The sequence below is a fragment of the Macaca fascicularis genome, chromosome 12 (assembly GCF_037993035.2).
Source record: "Macaca fascicularis isolate 582-1 chromosome 12, T2T-MFA8v1.1".
NCBI lineage: Eukaryota > Metazoa > Chordata > Mammalia > Primates > Cercopithecidae > Macaca > Macaca fascicularis.
The window spans coordinates 134,969,708-134,982,682 of record NC_088386.1 but is presented as its reverse complement, the minus strand read 5'-3'; the positions used below and the strand labels follow the sequence as shown (position 1 = coordinate 134,982,682).

General features: G+C 55.7%; 1 protein-coding gene across 25 annotated transcripts in view; it reads left to right on the top strand.

Moving 5' to 3' along the window:
* The window catches only part of HDAC4 (histone deacetylase 4), a 352,120-nt gene that overhangs the window by 326,264 nt on the left and 12,881 nt on the right, over positions 1-12,975 (top strand). For all 25 annotated transcript variants that reach the window (XM_074010653.1, XM_045368051.2, XM_045368055.3 and 22 more), the window contains 2 exons: positions 5,275-5,393; positions 7,049-7,182. In XM_074010653.1, the coding sequence (XP_073866754.1) occupies positions 5,275-5,393; positions 7,049-7,182 (253 nt within the window). The remainder of the gene's footprint in view (positions 1-5,274; positions 5,394-7,048; positions 7,183-12,975) is intronic.

Below are 12,975 nucleotides of genomic sequence, written 5' to 3'. Positions count from 1 at the left end.
CAGTGCCCGTGAGCCTGGGTTCATCTTTCACATTTTGTTTTGATTGGCTCTGAGGCAACGCCACACACCAAGCCTAGACACCAGAGACTCTCTTGGTCTGAACTTCATTTAACGGTGATTTTCACAGGACTTGTTTTTGGAGGGGGATTAGAAGTAAAATGGCTCCACAGCACTTAAAAGCGGGGAAGTAAAGCCCTCCACGTGCGCTTGCTGCAAAGCAGCAGCCAGAGTGCTTCGCGAAGGACGTGGCATCTGCACAAAACGTCTGTGGTTTTCATTGAAAAACGTCTTGGCTTTAAAATCCACACCAAAAGCATGGCTGGAAATGTGTTTTTCTGTCCAAAGAAAAAGGTTTTATGACAAGAGCTTTATTAAAATAATTAGAAGCCAGTCTCCTTGGGATGATGTGGACAGTTGAAAGCAGAGGGCGGCCCCCCTGAGTTCTGCTGCCCGTTGGCCAGGTTGGTCAGAGCCGTGGAGGAAGCCTCGGAATGTCGGTCAGAAAGGACTGTGGGGCCCGTGCCTTACAGCGTCCAGGGCAGGGCCCTGGGTCTGGCAAGAGTCACAGGACTCCTGGATTCCAAGGCATTCTCTCCATCCCACCACTGACTAGACTGATTTCTCCCCTCCCAGCCCTGCGGCGGGAGTGCCAGACACCAACTCCACGCCCACTCTGAGGCCAGCACCGTGTCTCCTGTGTCGTACACCATGTTTGTGAAATTGCCGTGCTTTGTGGCGAGGTCTGGGTAGGTGAGAAGAAACCTCAGTCTGGGAATGGAATCGTGCATGGAAGAATGTTACGGAAGTTGTGTGGACAGGACCAGAGCAGAGGTTCGGGCAACTCCAGCTGGTGGGCCTAGTCCTGCCGCCTGTGCTCTTGGTACGATGTTATCAGGACACAGCGACGCTCGCACGCCGATGCACTGTCTGTTGTGTCTTGGGCACCACAAGGGCCGTGTCACGTGGTCCCAGTGGAGACTGTATGGCCCACCGACTGAGGTCAGGTGCCTCCTGTCTGACCCATGGCAGGAAGCTTGCTGCCCCCAGTCTAGATTCACACATTGTTTCTTCGGCCCCTAACGATGGCCCTCGGGGCACAGTTCCTATGTCCTCGGAAAGCACTTTCTACAGCTGCTGCAGAGGCAGTTCTAGGGGAAATTGTGTGGACTGGGTCTCTTCAGAAGAAAGAACAGAAGTAGACTGCTCAGAAGCCACCCAGGGTCTCCTGTGACTCCCATCTGAGTTCCAGGAGTGAGTTTCTTGGTGGGCAAGGTGCCTAGGTGTGGATTTGATGCGTGTTTGGAGGGCAGAGTTTGTCAGCACTGACTTGAGCAGGCCGAAGCCACACAGTCCCGCGCATCACTCTTCTCCCGTCTGAGCTCGGTCGTGGGACGCGGGGCACCAGGATCAGGTGCCTCGTGCCCCCGACATTGAGATGGGCCCTCCCGCTGCCTTAGTGTCCCTGACGGTACTCATGACCCCTGGCCCTCTAGAGAGTAACCCGTGGGATCTTCACCTGGTGTTTAAGCCCTTGGGGGTTGTGTCACCTCCACCATCAGAAATCAGAGGAACTTTTCAACAACATTCTGCTCTGCGGTCATCCCTGAAAAGGGGTCACATTGAATTTTCAGCATTTTTGTTTCTTCCGGTCAAAGTTGATACTTTCACTGACATTAGTGGGGGATTTCATTTTGTAATAAAAGCTGAATGAAAAAGTTTTAGGGCCAGCCCTGCTGCCCTCTGCCGAGATGTTTCTGGAAGGTCCTTGGTGGTGGGAGGGGACCCTGGGCCCAGTGAGTGCATTTTTGGCTGCCCCCAGGGAGGGGCCTCTGAAAATCCATACAAAGGGAGGCGCCCATCGGGTGATGCACTTGGCCCACGCACGTGTGCTGGGGAGGCCGTAGGGACACAGAAGTGTGCTTCGGTGCAGGACGGGCTGGGCTGAGCAGCTCCAGAAAGTAGGCGTTGGTGAACCCCTAAAAACATGGACCTTCTCCCACAAGGGCATGGTGAGGGGTCCCCCAGAGCTCACGGCACACGTGGGAATCGTGCAAACTAGGCTTCGTGGTGAAAATACCAGGAGACTTGTAAAAATTCATAGAAAATACGTATTTTGAAAAAAACTGTGCATGGGTTTCAAAATGTTTTTGCACCAAAATAAATTCGCACTAACTTGTTATATCTGGACAGGATCTAGTTTGGGGCACTAAGGATAAAACATCAGTTTGAAAAGAGCCCTTCTCATGAAAAGAGCAACTTGAATTCTGCTAAAATTGAAGCCAGAACAAACAGCAGGTTTACAGTGAAGCTTGGGTGGAAGAATGGTGAAATCATTGATACTTTATGAAAAGTTTATGGGGACAATGCCCCAAAGAAATCAGTGGTTTACAAATGGACGACTCATTTTAAGAAGGAATGCAACGGTGTGGAAGACGAAGCCCACAGCTACAGACCATCCACATCAATTAGTGGGGAAAAAATTCATCCTGTTCGTGCCGTAATTGTAGAGTACCCACAGTTAACAGCAGGAGCAACAGTTGACACCATGGGCGTCTCAACCGGCTCAGCTTACGCAGCTCCGCCTGGAAAATTGAAGTTGAGCAGCCTTTCCACTCAGTGGGCGCCAAAACCATCGCGTCCAGATCAGCTGCCGACAGGAGCAGAGCTTTCGGTGGAAATGTTCAACAAGTGGACTCAGAGTCCTGAGAGTCACAACAGGAGATGGAACACGGCTTTCCCAGGACCATCCTGAAGACAAGGCACAACCGCAGTACTGGCTACCGAGAGCCAAGAGGTGGCGTAGTCACAGTAGAAGCAGGCTGGTCAAGCAGGAGTAAAGGTCACTACAGCAGGTTTGGGGAATGCCCAAGGCATTGTGCCTGTTCTGGAGGACCAAAGAATGAGAACGTCTGCTTATCATGAGAGTGTTTTGAGAAAGTTCCTCAGCACTTTCGCAGAAAATCGCTGGGAGAGCTTCCCCTGACAGGCCTTTTTTTTTTTTTTTTTCCTGAGGTGGAGTTTCGCTCTTATCACCCAGGCTGGAGTACAATGGCATGATCTCAACTCACTGCAACCTCTGCCTCCGGGGTTCAAGCGATTCTCTCGCCTCAGCCTCCTGAGTAGCTGGGATTATAGGCACACACCACCACACCTGGCTAATTTTTGTATTTTTAGTAGAGATGGGGTTTCACCATGTTGGCCAAACTGGTCTCAAACTCCTGACTTCGGGTGATCCACCCATCTCAGCCTCCCAAAGTGCTGGGATTACCGGCGTGAGCCACCATGCCCAGCACCCCGCCCTCCCCTGCCACCAAGAGTCCTTCTCTGCAACAGTGCTTCTGCTCACTCCTCATTAAACTAGGAAACCTTTGCAAGAGCTTTGAAGAGAAACTGTTAGGCATCCACCTTCCAGTCCTGAATTGGCTCCTTCTGGCTTCTTCTTGTTTCCTAATCTTAGAAAAATCTGTAAAGGGCACTTATTTTTCTTCATTAATGTAAACAAACAAACCAAAAAAAAGACTGCATTGACATGGTTAAATTCCCAGATTCCCAGGACCCTCAGTCCTTTCGGGAGGAACTAAATGGCTGCTGTCACCATTACAAAAGTGTCTTGGACTTGATGGAGCTTAAGTTGAGAAATAAAGTTTATATTTTTTGTCTTTTAATTCAATTTTTCCACAAACTTTTTGAAGTCCCTTTTTAAAGGCTCCACTTCTGTTCCACTGTCCTCACCTGCACAGGCCCCTTGCACCTGGACCATTGCAGGAAGACACCAGACCACCTTTCTCATGGTGTCCTTGCTGTCCCCCAGGAAAGGGAGGCCATATTTCTGCTCCCCTCGCCCACAGAGGGAGTGCAGGAGACTCTGAAAGTCAGCGGTGATTATTAACTCAGAATCGAAGGCGGCAGCCCAAATGAGACGTGAAACTGCTGAACTTCCCCACTCACTGATAGCACACACATGCATTCATAGCACACACATGCACTCATAGCACACACATGGATCCATAGCACACACATGCACTCATAGCACACACATGCATTCATAGCACACACATGCACTCATAGCACACACATGCATTCATAGCACACACATGGATCCATAGCACACACATGCACTCATAGCACACACATGTATTCATAGCACACGCATGGATTCATGGCACACGCATGCATTCATAGCACACACATGCATTCATAGCACACACATTGATTCATAGCACACACATGCACTCATGGCACACGCATGGATTCATAGCACAAAAATGCACTCATAGCACACGCATGCATTCATGCCTCATGCATGCATTCATGCCACATGCATGCATTCATGGCACACATGCACGCATTCATGGCACACATGCACTCATAGCACACACATGGATTCATAGCACACACATGGATTCATAGCAAATGCTGATAAGATCAGTAGACTATGGATTGATAAGTTCTTCTGTGTTAAGGAGTGCTTTTTCCCCTTTCCAAATAGAATATTTTCCTTATTTCCCTAATATAACTTAAAGAATTTCTCAGTGGTTCTGTCTTTTCCAGTGAGTTCTCTTACATTTGTCATCAGTTTTCCCTTTAAAGATTCTTAAGCGTCTTAATTGCGTTGTAATTCCTGTTACACCTGTGTGTGTTGGTGTTCTAGGGTGACTAAGGAACACGTGGGTTCCCCCAGCAGGGCTGGCAAGGGCTCTCGGCCCTTTCGGCCACACACAGTCCCAGCACTGGGGGCAGTGGGTGACTGCACGTGTCTTCAGTGGGAGCTGTGGAAAGTGCATTGTAGCAGCAAGGGCAGCCTGATGGGGCGAGTGGAGCTAACCCCGTCTCAGAAGAGAGGATGGGCAGGGAGGACCTGGCCTGGGAGGACTGGGCAGGGAGGACGAGGCAGGGCCAGGGAGGGGTGTTGGTGGGACAGGGAGCTGGCTTCACTCCTCCAGGTTAATGCAGCTTGTGCCATGGGGGTTACAGAAATATGCAGAAAACAGCATATCAAGAAACAGCAGTACTCTCACTAAGCAAGTATAGTGGGGCTTGTTGGCTTGCGTTGTGAAGATGTGTGTGAAATGAGCCTGGATCACACGCAGGTTGATTCCCTTCTAATTAAGCGTGGGTCGCCAGATTCCACCCTGCTGTGTGGAGCCCTCAGGTCGCCAATGGCCGAGGGGGTGCGGGGCAGGCATGATCAGTGCCAGAGGGAACCTTGGGGTTTCGTGACTGTCCCGTCCTTCTCTGAGCTGACCCAGTGACACCTTCTCCTGCCCTTTGCAGAACGGTGGTCATGCCGATCGCTAGCGAGTTTGCCCCGGACGTGGTGTTGGTGTCATCGGGCTTCGACGCTGTGGAGGGCCACCCCACACCTCTCGGGGGCTACAACCTCTCCGCCAGATGTAAGTGGTTCTGCGCATGACCGAGGAGCCGGCTCTGCTCATGTCCATGATCCGCTGTGTTCCACGTGTCAGGTCTCCTTTTCAATAACAAGATAAGGAAAGGCACCTTTTTACTAATGACCAAGGTCCTGACCATACTGGGAACCAGTCCATTTGGTAGGCCCCAAAGAACTCAGAGTGGGCAGCGGAAGCTCAGACCCAGGCACCTCAGGCATTCTTTGCCCAGGAGGGGCCTAGGGTACACAAGGCTCCCTCTCTGGGATGCGGGTGCCCAGGAACCTGCAGGCCACCTCCAGGGGCAGGTCCTGGTCCCACCGAGAGCTGAGATGTGCCCTGTGCTGCTTCTCTGGCAGGCAGCGCTCATTGGAAACGTAAAGGGAAGTTGCTGGGAGCACAGCCAAGTTCAGAGTTGGATGAGGAAGCCCAGGATGTGGGGGTCCTCTCGGGATCAGCGTTAGGGGGCGTGCTGTCAGGGTGGGAGGAGGGACTGCCCAGCGGTGCTCCCACTGTGCCTCAGTAACTCACAAGGAGATGAAAATCTCTTGGCATCAGTGCTTGGCACATACAAAGGCCTGGCCGCCTCCCCCACCCCAGAGTCCCCGAGGAACCTGGAGAACCTCCTGAGGCCCAGGCTTCCTGGGGCCTTGGTCCTAGCCCTGGTGACGCCCTCAAGGCCCCGGCGTCCATCGTGTGCGGCCCTCCCCACTCCTGTTGGCACAGGCGGCCAAGGAGGGGCCCATCTCTCAGGTCCTTGCATGGGGAGGGTGTGGCTCACCCAGGAGACCTGAGGCGGCCCTTGGTGGTCAGGCTTCTGTGGGGCCTTGCACAATCCACCTGTCCCCAGGCTGTGTGGCCTAGTGGCCAGCAAAGTGACCAGACGGAGGGCAAAGAGCTTCCACTGTGCCCAACACCCCACAGCACCCGGCCCGGAGCACCGCGGCCACCACATCCTCAGCTTCCTCCTCAGTCCTCACAGCTGCCTCGAAGCCCCGTCACTGTTCCTATCAGACGGGATGAACCGAGGCTTTGGGAAGTTACAGCCTCGCCAGCCCATGATCGGGGCCACTAATCAGCGACGCGTGGTTCCCGGCTCTCTAATCAGCACCAGCCTGGCCTGGCTGAGGGTGGTGATTACCCTCATCCAGCAGGCATTCCCTCCCGGGGTGAGTGATGTGGGTGCAGTGGCGGGACTGTGGCTCCTGATCAAAGCCAGACGCTCAGACCTGGATGTGGGAGAACCCTCCAGGAGGATATGCAGCCTGTGCACATGTGTACACATACATGTTCAGAGCATGTCAGATAACCAGAGCCCACTGGGCCATGGCCACAAGAGCATGGCTATAGCCCCTCTGAGGGGGCCAAAGGGCAGGTGGCCTGCGGCCTCTGAGTGGGGCTGGCTGCCCTCATCCCCTAGAGCAGATGATTTGCTGATTAAAAATCAAAACATTGAAGCCATAATTCCTATTCTCAAACAGATCAAAGAGGAAATCCAAAGCCAAAACTCCTCAGCAAATTTATTAAACCAAACCCGGCCCGGCCGTGTGTCTCGCCACCCCAGCCCCCAGTCTTCTTACAATGCCGTGAGATACGTTTCTGGGCTGCACTGGCCGCGGCCCTTCCCCGTTCACACCGCAGTCTCCCGTTTCCCGTTGCAGGCTTTGGGTACCTGACGAAGCAGCTGATGGGCCTGGCTGGCGGCCGGATCGTCCTGGCCCTCGAGGGAGGCCACGACCTGACCGCCATTTGCGACGCCTCCGAAGCATGCGTTTCTGCCTTGCTGGGAAATGAGGTACGAAGACCCCAGAGACCCCACGGGACACTCCACACTGACAGGCTTGGGGTTGTGGCCTGGCTGCCCGAGAGCCCCAGAGTGTGAAAGCCAGTGGGTCTCTGACCACGTGGATGCCACTGCTCTGCCTTGCACCTGCCCCCCACCCCCGCGTAGCTCTACCTGTGGCAGAACTGTGATGATGGCTGGAAGAGGTGGGTGGGGCAGGACTGGAAGGAGCCCTGTTGCCGTGAGAAGATGGCTCAGGGTCCTCTGCAGTGCAGCTGCACCCTTCTGGTTCAGGGTCCCTCTGTCCGTTACATGGAGCACGTTGTGACCAGAGGTTTTCTGTTTCTCTCTTCATGTCCTCTGTGGACAGTCAGCTTCTCTAGGGAATCCTCATGTGGGTTTCGGTCAGTGGCCCCGAGGCGGGCTGGGGCTCTTCTGCCCAGCAGGCCTATCTGCTGCTCTGAGCCCCCAGGAACATGGCTCCCTGCTGTGTCCCTACCAACACCGCCGAGGGGGTCAGAGACGCTGTGGCCTGTACAGCCGGGCCTCCGAGGCCTGGGCAGAGAAAAAGAACGTTCCAGGGGCTCGGGGTGAGAGCACCACCTGCAGCGTTCCATTCCAGCGTGATGTTGGGGCCCGGGCCTCCCTGCTCCAGTGCAGGTCCTGAGAACAGCCACCCGAAGTGTGGGGGACTCGAGGGCCATGTGTCCGCATCACTTGACCACAGGAAGTGGAGAGCAGGGCAGTGCTGAGGCTCCAGCACGCCAGATGCAGAGGCCTTGCTGGGGGGCCTGGTGGGAGTCTGCCTCCCGTGCCCTCTGGGACTGCTGTCCCCAGCCCGGCAGTCCTGAGGACAGTCTCAGAAGAATCGGGGTGACAGGGCACTTAGTGGGGGTGTCCTGGTGCTCAGTGGTTTTCACCCCCTTCGGATGCTCAGCCCCCACTCTGGGGGGCTTCTCGGGAAGCAGCATCCTCATTTTCAGCTCAAGGAAAGGGCAGCACTCTGCCATCCGACCTCACCTGTCTTTATAAAAAATCTCCCCTGCCCCTTCTGTTTGGGGAACCGGTGGGGCAGCAGCCGCTCAGACGCCCTCGGGTCAGTGCTGGCTTTTGCCTGCCGGTGGGTGCCCCAGACTGAGGTGCTGGTCCCAGGCCCTCTGTTCATCAGATGGGTGGTCACAGAGTCACAGGTGCCCTGCACCCTGGGCTCTGGTGTCTGATGGCTCCTACTGACAGGTGCTCTGGCCTGGCATTATGCGGGGGGGCAGAGGGACGACAGGGACTCAGCCGTCCCAGGACACTCTGCACAAGCCTCCCCCAATGGAAAGCCGGCCCTGCTCACTCCAGGACGATCCGGGTGCCGTGCAGCTCGGGGCAGCACCCAGAGGCACTTGAGGTCACAAGCAGGGGGGGAAATGTCAGGCCACACAGGAGGCCACGGACCCCTGTAGTTAAGCCCAGCTCTCGTGAGGTCTGGTGTGCAGGCATCGTTCGCCTTGTTCTGGAAAATGCAGAGGCAGGGTCTGCTCTCTGGCCCACTGTCTGTGGGTGGCCTCAGCGTGTGCTGGGCCTCAAGGTGGCCAGCAGACAGGGCACCTTGCAGAGGATGCCTCATGCACGTGGGCGTGGGTGCTGGCATTCTCGTTGTGTTAGAACAAAAAGGGGTCTTCTTCCCCAGTGCAAACCCCATTATGAGAGGAACCCCGGTGGTCACAGCCAGTTCCCACCTCCACACCTCTGCCCTCTGTCCCTGGGAAGCAGGTTGCTTTCCAAATGACTGGTGGCTTGCTGCTAACTGGGGGCCGCTTTAGCAGAGGAAGCCGCGCATTCCTGACCGGGGTCTGCTTGTGAGAGCAGGGTCTTATTGTGAGCAGTCAAGACCCCCACCTTCCTAGGGCCCCAGGCCGCCGCAGCACCAGAACCTTCCTCCCTCCCCTTCTGTCGAGGCCAGTGTGAGGGGCAGCATCAGAGACAGTGGAGAGGGGACCTGGGGCTGCAAGTCCCACCTCCAGCCAGGGCCTCCCCAGTCAGGGTTCTCCCCCTGCATCAGAAGTGGGAGCAGCAGAGGACATCCTCCGGGCCCCTCCCGACCCCCTCAGCAGCCTGTGCCGGAAGCGGGAGCAGCACAGAGCATCCTCCGCCCCCCGCCCCCAGCAGGCCTGCTGCCATGGCTTTCCCAGAAAGGCCAGTTGTGTAATCCTAAATATTGAAAGATTCGCTCTGAGACAAACCTGCTTTATTTTCCAGGAAAGGTCTCATTCAGACACAGGCCTAAAGGCCAAGCACACCAGAAATATCTCCAGGTGACAGAAACTGCCCGGCCCAGCAAGGGCGCCTTTCCGGACTGGGGAAGCCAGGGCGGTGCACGTCAGCTGTGTGTTCCTCCAGCCCTTGCCTTAGAGGGTCCATCTGAGAGAGGGGGGCAGCTTCCTTAGAACCTGCAAGGCGCCGTCTCTCTGCAGTGACTCCTGATCTAAGGGCCGTGGGTGAGGCCTGCAGATGGTTGGCGGGGCTCAGTGCCTTGCCCCGGTGACCATGCGAAGCCGCTGAGGGAGGGCCAGGACTGGCAGCGCTGAGCCTTGGCTCACCCAAAGGCTGCCACGGGGCCTGGACCCAGACTTGGGCAGCCAGGAAGCTGGCGGTCAGGGAAGTGAGTACCGGCCAGCAGTCTCCCAGACAGGAGGGAGGTTCGGTGCCTTGAGGAAGTAGAGGACGCCAAGGGCAGGGTGACCTTGGGGGTCAGTGAGAGCCCAGAGGTGCAGGCACCTCACGGGAGGACAGTTGGGCTCTCACAGAGGGCGTGGGGGAGGCTGGACTGGCCAAACCAAGAGCCCGAGGCAGAGGGGCCGGGCCGGAGGTGGTCTGTTGGGCCCCACTGGAACCCCTGGATCTTCTGAGGGGTGGGCACATATGTCCCCTTGCACCACTCCACCGACAGCTGACAGTGCTGCCTTAAAGACTGCAGGACCACGGCCTGGCCTGGGAGGATGGGAGCGGTGCCATGACCCACTACAGAGCGAGACCCCTGGGTGCGTGACCCCGGGCACAGCAGACCTGGCGTATGTGAGACCTCCTGGGTGCCAAACCCCAAGTGCACAGGACTTAGCCAGGGGAGCGGCAGCAGGCGATGGCCAAGGGCAGGGCCTTGAGGGGGAGGATCAGGACCTGGCATTGCCAAGGGGAACCCCATGGGACCTGCAGCCAAGGCCATCAGAGTGCCAGCCAGAGGGGTGCCGAGAGGGGACATGGGCAGTGGCTGCAGGTACCAGGACATGCCCTTCCTTCTCCTGGCCATCTTTGCTGGTCAGGGATGGTGTTCACGTTAACATAAATCACAAGTAGATCAAAGAACCAGGTGGCATCCCTGCAGCCGGCAAGCTGGCCAGCGACAGGCTGGATAAAATACCAGGCTGCTGTTTAAAACGTCCAAAGCACTTTACAGATGCTTTCTTCACATTAAACAGTCTTTTCCCCCTTTTTGCTCCAGTTAAAAGGCAACTGACGTATATATTCTACCATCCCAAAGCCTTATGGTTCTTCTGGCTAGTTATTTTAGATAACAATAGGGAACTTCGCTTTCAGCCACGGCCTGTTCTTGCTTCCTGATGCACGTTTGGTCTTCTAACAAGAAAATGTTCTTTTACTTAAACACATCAGAAAGCAGGAAGCACTCATTTTATCAAGGTCTCTTTAAAAGTCTCTTTAATGCACAAGAGTTGGCCTGGGCCCCGCTCCTCTGCCCGGCGGCCTTTGATGAAGGTTGATATACAGTGTGCCAGATTGCCTGGCGGGGCCGCCAGCTGTGACGGCAGTGGCCTGCGGGGACGCTGCTGCAGCAGAAGTGGCTGAGTTATAGGGTGTGCAGGACAGGAAGCGCAGAGGGGCCTCGGTGTCCCCGCTCCCTATCGGAGCGACCCCTCTGTCTTCAGCTTGCACGTCTGGAGGCCGGTGCTGCTCCCAGCAACTATTTTATTTAATGGTTTCCATGTTCAGTTTTCTGCAACCGCGGCCCGTCGTGTGGGAGCAGCACCGAGTCGGGCCTCGAGCCAACTTCCATCAAAGACCCTGCACCAGACGGCCACGGGGATCTGTGGCCCAGGCCCGTGCCCCAGGGAAGTTGGGGAAGGACCATCTCTCCTGTCTGAGACCGTGCCCCAGGCAGGTTTTTGCTTGGGCCAATTTTCTACTTTAGTCATGGGGCATTTCAGGGTTAAAATGCCACCATCTCATTTATCCCACTCCAGGATTCGTGGAGGACATTCGTGGAGCAGGAGGGGGTGTCGTGTGGAAAAGGTTTTCCCCCAGAGTTTAGCTCATTAGTTATGTCCTGATGTTTTGTGAAACGTGTGGACCTGAAGCAGCTCTAACAGAGTAACAAAAACCAAGTGTGTGTGAGCGACTGAGTTGGATCCACCTGAGAGCTGGCTGCCTGCTGCTTCCAGTCACTCTTCCTCATCACACTCACACCCCACATGGGCACCCTCTTGTACACACACACCACACATATGCACACACACACGTACCACAGTCTTACACACGCACCACACGCACATCCTCTCACACGCACACCACACAAGCACCACAGTCACACATGCACACCACACGCACACCCTCTTGTGCACACCCACACAGGCACCAGTCTCACATGTGCACACACCACACACGCACACCCTCTCATGCACACACACCACACATATGCACACCCACACAGGCACCACACAGTCTCAGATGTGCACACACCACACACACGTGCACACCCACACAGATGCCAGTCTCACATGTGGACACCCTCTCGTGCATGCACACACCACACATGCACACACACACAGGCACCACAGTCTCACATGTGCACACACCACACGCCCATCCTCGCACACGTACACACCACACATGCACACGCACACACCCCACACATGCACACACAGGCACCACACACACATCACATGCACCACACATGCATGCCCTCTTGTACATGCACAAACCACACATAGGCACACCTACACAAGCACCACAGTCTCACATATCCGCACACTCATACCCTTGTAAATGCACACAACACAGTCTCATGCACGCACACAGGCACTACATGCAGTCTCACACACACCACACACGTGCACTCTCACATACCCCACAGGCTGTCACACACACACATTTATACACATGATTGCTCACACACACCACACTCTCACACTCAGTCACACTCCCCCCATGCCAACAGCAAACGTTTTATCTGCGCACAGCCACGTGTGGCACACACAGGATCCATGTCGTGTGTCCGGCTGGCTCCTCTTTCCATCTGGGCTGCCTAAGCCTTCCTGGCCAACTTTCAGCAAGGCGGAGCCCAGCCTTGTGGCCTTCAGAGTTGAAGGAGCTGTGGCCACATGCAGCGGGGCCGTCCCTCTGGGCCCCGTTACCTGGGTGTTGGGATATGAGGGACATCTTAACGCTCCTCCTTCCTTGGGGCCCCTCTGTAAAGGAGCCTGCGCGCATCCCGCACGGGCCTGGACCGGGGCAGGTGTGGGCTGCTCCGGGTTTGCTTGTGATAGACAGAGTTGTGCTGAGCTTCCGGGCAAGTCCCCAGGACACCTAGGTGACCGTGTCTCTGGTAAACATCCAGGAGGGGAAGTGACGGGCCCAGGATATGTTTGTTCACCTTTAGGAGGTAACATGAAGCAGCTTTTTAAGGGTTGAAACTGTCTTCAGCAGTGGCATGACCAGAGCTCAGCAGCACTTGGCATTGTTGCCCTTGACCTTTGCCAGCTGGACGGGGGTAAAACTGGCCCCCCTGCAGGGCTCCAGGGTCCC